General features: G+C 39.1%; 1 protein-coding gene across 1 annotated transcript; it reads right to left on the bottom strand.

The window, feature by feature from the left end:
- Nucleotides 1-376: 376 nt before the first annotated feature.
- LOC145016734 (uncharacterized) lies at nucleotides 377-1,282 on the bottom strand. The gene has a single exon (XM_078974965.1). The coding sequence runs from the start codon at nucleotides 1,280-1,282 to the stop codon at nucleotides 377-379; it is 906 nt and encodes a 301-aa protein (XP_078831091.1).
- Nucleotides 1,283-8,417: the final 7,135 nt, after the last annotated feature.

The following is an 8,417-nucleotide window of genomic DNA, read 5'->3' as shown; positions in this document are numbered from 1 at the left end:
GGATTATGGAAGGTGGCATCTTGATTGGAGAATGAGATAAGGCAACTTGAGAAACATCCCTCCTTGTGGAAGTAGTAATTTCTAAAGCCTTCACAATATTTTCGACTTCGGAATCCAATGTATACATATCCAAGGTATTGTTCAAACTTTCACCTTCAAGACTCATGTTAAGGACCATTTTCAAAAGATTCCCATTTGATAACTCGAATAATTGTTGGGTGATTGGCTCAATCACATCAACTCGATACACTGGAGATATATTGATAGGATATCTTATTGCTTCGAAGATGTTGAGGTGAATGGTCTCTCCATCAAACTCCATGGTGATCTTCCCATTGTGGACATCAATAATCGTGTGAGCGGTATTCATGAAGGGTCATCCAAGGAGAATCATAGATGACTTGGAAGGAGTCTTTTCTTCAAGGTCAATGACATAGAAATCCGCAGGAAATACTAGTTGATTAACTTGAATGAGTACATCCTCCAACACGCCTCTTGGAAATACACTTGACTTGTCCGCTAATTGGATAATGACTCCAGTTTCTTCCAAAGGTCCAACATTGAGAGATTGAAAAACTGAGTGTGGCATGACATTGATTGAGGCTCCAAGATCTAGCATGGCACTTTCAACATGTAAAACACCAATGGTACAAGGTATAGCAAACATTCCCGGGTCTTTGCATTTGGGTGGAAGCTTCTTTTGGATGACCGCGGATACATTTGCATTTACTTGAATATTCTCATTTGTCTTGAATTTTCTCTTGTTGGTGCACAAATCCTTAAGAAATTTGGCGTAACGTGGGATTAGCTTAATGGCATCCAATAGTGAAATGTTGAGTTGAACCTTTCGGAAAGTCTCAAGAAACGCTTTCTCTTCCTCTTGTTTCTTTGAGGAAGCCAAACGGGATGGAAAAGGTGGTGGTATGACCAATGGTTTGATGGATTTGTTGGAAGGGTCGGGTTGATCAACATTTGGCACAACCGGTTCTTTTGGAGGAACCACAACTTTTGGAGGTTCCACTATGATCACTTCATCTTCTTCTTCTCTTGAAACTCTTTTAGGTTGACTTTCTCCAAGTGTTTTCCCACTTCGCAAGGTGATGGCATTCACATTGGGGTTCTTCTCGGTTTGTGATGGAAGTTTACCCCTTTGTTCTATCTTGTTGAGAGCGGTTGCCAAGTCTCCAATTTGTGCTTGAATGTTGGAGAAAGTATTCTTGGTTTCTTGTTGAAATTGGGTTTGACTTTGAGCAAGAGAAGTAACAAGTTCTTGAAGGCTCATTTAATGGTTACCACTTGATTGACCTTGTTGTGGAGGGTGTTGGTAATGTGGAGGGTTATAAGAATTTTGTGGATATGGAGGTTTTTGGGATTGGTATTGTGGATGTTGGGGTCTCATCAAAAGATTTGGTGGATTTTGCTTTGGTGGATAAGGGTTGTTTTGGGTATTCCTCCAATTTGGGTTGAAGTTATTTTGAAATCCCATGGGTCTTGGTTGACTATGATATCCGCCCATTGCATTCACATCTTCCGGTTCACTTCCAAGTGTGGGACACTTATCCGTATAATGACCCGTCATTGCACAAATACCACATACCATCAATTGTTGACCACTTCCCACCACCATTTTACTTAGCACATTAGTCAAATCCAAGAGCTTTGATTCCAAATGTTGAGTGTTGCTAACTTCACCAACCACTTGTGTAGAATTTCTCTTCATGTCATTTCGAGTCCCAAAATTCCTTTGATTTTGAGAAATGGTACCAAAAGGTAATCGGATCTCGTGAGGGGTTTTGTTGAAGATGTCACCACCACTTGAAGCATCAATCATCCTCCGATCTTTTTCATTCATACCCTCATAAAATTGTTGAAGAAGTAGTTGTTCGGGTATATTGTGTTGAGGACAACTTGTACACAAATTATTGAAGCGCTCCCAAAAATCATGAAATGTTTCATTTTCCCCTTGACGAATCCCCAAAATCTCACTTCGTTGGCTTGATATCCGGGAGGTGGGATAGAATTTTCTATTGAAGGCCTTGAGTAACTCTTCCCATGTGTGAATAGATCCCGGTGGTAGGTTGAATAACCACTCTCTAGCTTTGTCTTCCAAGGTGAGCGGGAATGCGGTTAACTTGAAATCATCCAATGTCACATTGTCGGGCAACATGCTAACACATCTCAAATGAAAGAACTTCAAATGATTTTGAGGATCTTCTCTATCCAACCTATGGAACTTGGTAAGTTGATGGATGAAACTTGACTTCAATTCAATCCCTCGGCGGTTTGCGGGATAAACAATAGCAAGAGGTGTATGAGTAACATCCGTTTCCATCATTTGTCTAAGTGTCAACTCTTGAGGAGGATTGGGCGGATTGGGGTTATTGGGATATTTTTGCAAGTAATTGGGTGGTTGTTGGTAAGGTGGATATGGGTATTGTTGGGGATTGTAGATTGGTGGTGGATAGGGTTGGTAGTTAGGGTATTGGTTGTAAGGAGGTTGTTGATGTGGGTACATTGGGATTTGGTACATTGGAGGGGGTTGGTAATTGGGTTGATTTGGGTAATGTACTTGTTGAACTTGAAAAGCATTGTTTTGAGGTTGGTTGTTTTGGTGGAAGTGTTGGTTTTGTAGTTGTGGTGGTGGTTGATAATTGGGTTGGTTTTGAGGAGGGGCTTGATTCCAAGGTGGCATATCAATGAGAGGTTCTTGTGGTTGTTGTCTTGGTTGATGGGGTGGGGTATTGGCATCTTGATTGATTAGGTTTGGGTTGTGATTATGAGGTGGAGTGTGATTCATGGCTATATGGTTTTCAAACGGAATGTATTCAAAGGAATGACGCCAAACTTGGTTGATCTTCTATGTTGATTAGTGGAGAAGAGGAAGAAGCTTGAAGTAGTTGTTGTTGCTTTGCTTATTTGGCTAACTTTTTCAACCTTTTTGCTTCTCTTTCAATTTCCGGATTGTAGAGTAGTTCACCGGTTCTTGTAGACCTAGGCATAAACAATCAAATAACAAAAACCAATTTCCCCAGCAACGACGCCAAACTTGGTTGGGATGTCGAGCCCACCAAGCAAATTACACCCTTTGATTGCTAAATAAACGTAATATAATTGTAAAAAGGGGTATCGATCTTCGGGGAAATGGTTGTATTCAATCACCAATGCAATTTAATAAAACTAGTGAAATTAAACTAACTAACTACAATTAAAATAAAAGGGGGGTGTTTGATTACTTGAAAACTAAGATATTTGAATAACTAAAAACCTTGCAATTAAGCAAGTTGATGAGATGCTCAAAGGTTGGGAATAATTGGTTAACTTAGGCAATTCAACACAATGAACATTTTTGTGTTTATCATTAGGATCTAATACAAAGCTTATCCTTCATCCCAAATTGGTTATAGCAATCATGAAGCATGATATGCCAAGATTCCTCATATGTAGTATGGAGGTTGGGGAAGCCCACAACACACCTTCTTAATTAAGATCAAGGGTCAATTGAAGCAATTAATCCCAAGAAATCAATGAGCCTTAAGAATGAAGGAATCCCCAATTTCTAGAGGATGTCAAATGCTTACACATCCATAAAGGAGATATGATTCATAAGCTAGAGATGATTTCTACCATCATAAAGCCTTTGTTCTAGATGAATTCAATGATCCAATGCAAAATCAATGAAATAAATCAACTATTGCTCAATCAAACACTAAGCTCATGATCAAAGTATCAAATAAGCATAAGAATTGCAAACTAGAATCATAAACATGGAATAAATTGATAATCAACATAAATCCTTCAAAACCCACAAACATTCATTGGTTTTCAGCCAAAGTTAACCAAATAAGAGTATTAGCCACTCATGGCAACCAAGTAACAGGAACAATAAACTAATTGCATAAAGAAACTACCTAAGATTTGGAAAGATGAAAGGAAATGATCTCTAGCTCCCAAAATCGCCTCTTGCAGGTCTCTAATGGTGGAAAATCGTGAATGAGCTTCTAGATCTGATCCCCATGGGTTATGGAAAGCCAAATGACCAAAATGCCCAAACTGGGCAGTTGCGCGAGTACCCGCGCGACGAAAATGCCACCCGCGCAAATGTTGCTGTAATGCTATTGGTCCACCAAGCCACTCCACCCTTCCACTACCAAAGATTCCTTTGGTCCCCCCTCCTTGTCCATGTAATTTGAAATGCACCAATCACCATTTAGCCACCAAATGGATGCTCCAAGCCCAAAATTTGAATTTTATGATCCATCTTCACAAGCCCAAATAATCTAAACCAATAACTTTCAAAACCCAATTCCTCCTCTTTGATTCCGCCAAGCCCAATAATGCCTCGGGAGCCCAGTAAGCCCGTCTCTAATCAACCCGCAACCGCAAGAAGCACCGAAAAACCTACAAAATATCTTATGCAACATAACAAGCACCCGGTACGATCCATACTAAAAGAAAAATAAATAAAATACAATGCAATAATGATAAAAAGATCTAAAAATCTAAAATAAACTAATAAAAATAAGGAAATAAAATAAGCTATCAGTAGGTTCAAGGTAAGGTTGGTGGCAAAAGGTTTCTCTCAAAAGAAAGAATTAATTATCACAAGGTGTTCTCAACGGTCGTGAAGCACAAGACAATTCAGGTTCTTTTGGCCATGATGAGTGCTTTTGATCTAGAGCTTCAATAACTTGATGTGAAAAATGCATTTCTTCATGGAAATTTAGAAGAGAAGATTTATATGTCCTAGTTAGAAGGGTTCCTTGATGCTAAGAAGGACAATATATGTTTGCTCAAGAAATGCTTGTGTGTTTGAAGCAGTCTCCACGAAAATGGTACAAGAGATTTGATTCCTCCATGATCTAGAATGGCTACACTCGGAACCAGCTTGACAATTGTGTTTACTCAAAGGAATTGTCACCAGATTCCTTCATATAGTTGATGTTATATGTTGATGATATGCTTATCGCAGCCAAAGACATGGCTGGTATAAATGACTTCAAGGAAACCCTGAAGAATGAGTTTGAGATGAAGGATTTGGGAGCAGCAAAGAATATACTAGTGATGGTGATACAAAGGGATAGAAAAGTACGAAGGTTGTATATTTCTCAACAAAAGTACATTGAGAAAGTTCTGCAATCCTTCAACTGTGATCAGTCCATGCCAGTTGGAACTCCTTTGGCGGTTCACTTTAAACTTGGTATAAGCACTATACACACTACTAATGAAGAAAGGAAGTACATGACCAGGGTTCCTTACTCTAGTATTGTTGGAAGTCTCATGTATGCTATGGTCTGTACTAGACCGGATTTGGCTCATGCAATTAGTATGGTTAGCAGGTTTACGAGTAATCTAGGGAAGACTCATTGGGAAGCTGTAAAGTGGATCTTGCGATACTTGAAGGGAATGACGGATGTTTGCCTTGTGTATGGAGCAAATACGAAGAGTGACTTGGTGGGATATGATGACTCTGATTATGTTGGTGACTTATTGAAGCGTAGATCATGGACTTGCTACATATTCACTTTATTTAAATGTGCCATCAGTTGGGAGTCAATGTTACAAGATACCGTTGCTTTATCTACAACTGAATCCGAATACATGTCTATGATGGAAGGAATAATGGAGGAGATATGGTTGAAAGGGCTTATTCAGTGTGTTGGTCAGAAGGTGGAGAAACCAGTCTTGTATTGTGATAGTCAAAGCTCTTTGAGTCTTGCAAAGAACCCTGTGTATCATGAGAAGACGAAGCACATTGATGTCAGGCTGAATTTCATTTGGGGTATTTTGGAAGTATACAAGTTTTCAATACTGAAAATTGATATTGAGGTTAACACAACAGATATGTTGACAAATTCATTGCCCACGAATAAATTCAAGCTTTTCCTGGACTTGGTTGGTGTTCACTGAAGGCAGGTCCCTTCAAGGACAAATCGCAGGAAGGGAGAGGAAGTTCTTATTCAAGGTGCAGTTCAGAGGATGCTCAAGTCAAGGTGGAGATTGTTAAATGTGACTCGAGCATTCGGTGCATTTTCTATCGTGTTCATGAAGCATTTGGTGTACTAGAACCTCAATGGAGAACTTAGAGTTCATGAAGCATGTGAAAAAGGAACGAATCTTCTAAGAGAGGAATGGATCATAATACAAGGGAACTGATCACGTGCCAAAGGGATGGATCGTGTACAAGAGGGTTTGGAGCACCTACAAGGAGTTTGGAGCACTTGGAAGAGGTTTGGATCAATAAGGGGTCCTTGTTGAGCCACATGATGAAGAGATGGGTCAAAAGTGATGCTCTCCAGCCATCTTGTTATCCTCTTTACCCATCTTGTTTTTGTTGGGTTTTGAGCAATCTAACACTTCCTAAGTGTGCATGCAACCCTAATAAACCTTGGATCTATGTTTGTCTAAATACATGCAAAATAATAATTTTCCAAGGTTTATAACCTATCTAACATGGCATGGGGAACATTTCAACATAAAAGAGTTAGAAGAGATTACATACCTTTTGGTGAGTTGGGTTCTTAGGAGTTTGAGGGCCAAGCACCAATAGTGTGAATGCCTCAAATGGAATCACAAACACCACAAACTCTTGGAAAACTTTGAGAGAGTATACACACTCTTGTATTATCGGCCACACACATGCACACACACACTAGTTCACTAGTTTTCCCTTTTAGGCTTCATTTCATGCTCCATAAGCATGCTTATATAGTGTGCATGGTTAGGGTGAAACCCTAATAACCCATGTCTTTTCCTTTTCCAAGGATCCATGGGTTAAAAGCTCCATGGATCATCCATGGACTTCCACATAAGCCTAGCCCATTAACAAATGAGTATTAGCCCACACTATATAAAACAAATAGCCCATAATTTAATTAGTATTCCTTTTAATCTCTAAATTAATTCATAATTAATTTAAGACTAAAACTAATTAAATAACGTAACTTCATATTAATATATTATAACTCATAATATATTAATAAACATATGTGTATAACTCTCATAAAATTATCCATAATAGTTTGGATGAGATGCAACCCAAATGGACCATGCCGGTCGGGTCAAGTATATACCAAATAAGTTATGGACTTAGACACCTTATCCAACAGACTCCCACTTGGATAAGTCTAATAACTATATTTGCCTATAACTTCAGGAACCAACCAACAATCGTAGCTCTCGAATACTCCCTCGAACAATGAAGACTCTGTTGAACTATGAAGCGCCATTTTAGATAAGTGATCACATAATCCTCTGTTCTCATGATATCAGCCGGACAAACACATGGAACTATGTCTTGCTTATTGTCTAGCAGTTGTTTCTCGATTTTCCGATTTGTTTGACGAAGAACTTCACTGAACACATCGGTTTAGTTTTGACCAGGTCTGGTACATGGGTCAACACAAAATCATCGAGGGGCCCAGATATCGCTTCTATTTCTAGAAGGAACAGATAAACTTTGACTGATATGCTTGTTCTACTACTTATTGAATTGTACACAAAGGCACGTTTTATAACATCAAGTTACTGATGTGTTTACTTGCAATCAATGCACAACCAACTCATAGGTAACAACTCATATCTCTAGGTTTAAAGATTTATATGATGTTATCGTCTCACGATCACTCGAGATAAATTCCATGAAGTGATACAAGTGAGCGTGGGTTTATACCAATACTCATAACTTATGAGTACTCATGAATGTTGTAGCAACCCTTGCCATGTCTAAACACCTTTAAGGCATCTACAAACCCAATTCATGACAATCTTGATTCATACCTACTTCCGATGTATGATCGATTGTGGAGGTTTGAATAAATTAATTATTCTGGAAGTCAAAACATGCAAACCTGAAACAATAGTAAATAATTGACAATGATAGTAACACTTTACTCATAAATAAATCACAAATTTTATTCATCATCAAACGTCGATTACATTTTACAAGTTTCAGGAAAACTATCTAATCTGTAAAACTAATATCGTCCCTCAGCCCGATGCGTCTCGCATGCTGAAAATGCGTAACCCTCGTCAGTCCCTTCGTAAGGGGATCTGCAGGATTCTCATCCGACGATATCCTCCTTGTCACAAGGAGTCCTTCTTCAATCTTGTGTCTTATGAAGTGATATTTTCTGTCAATGTGCCGGGATCTGCCATGATCTCTTGGTTCCTTGGCTAAGGTAACCGCACTATTGTTGTCACAGAAAATCTCTATAGGTTCCTTAATAGCTGGTACAACTCCAAGGTCTCCGATGAAGTTCTTTAGCCATATCGCCTCCTTCGCTGCTTCACTCGCTGCTATATACTCTAATTCACAAGTCGAATCAGCCACCGTCTCCTGCTTGGAACTCTTCCAAGAAATTTCCCCTCCATTTAAGGTAAAGATCCAGCCCGACTGAGAGCGGAAATTATCCCTATCA

Source organism: Lactuca saligna, chromosome 9, assembly GCF_052625555.1.
Source record: "Lactuca saligna cultivar CGN05327 chromosome 9, ASM5262555v1, whole genome shotgun sequence".
In the NCBI taxonomy this organism is placed as follows: domain Eukaryota; kingdom Viridiplantae; phylum Streptophyta; class Magnoliopsida; order Asterales; family Asteraceae; genus Lactuca; species Lactuca saligna.
The sequence above is the reverse complement of the archived record's forward strand: the minus strand, read 5'-3'. Positions and strand labels throughout refer to the sequence as shown.

What these genes read in the sequence shown, in the direction of transcription:
- LOC145016734 (XM_078974965.1), bottom strand. Translation starts at nt 1,282, where the DNA reads ATGAGCCTTCAAGAACTTGTTACTTCTCTTGCTCAAAGTCAAACCCAA.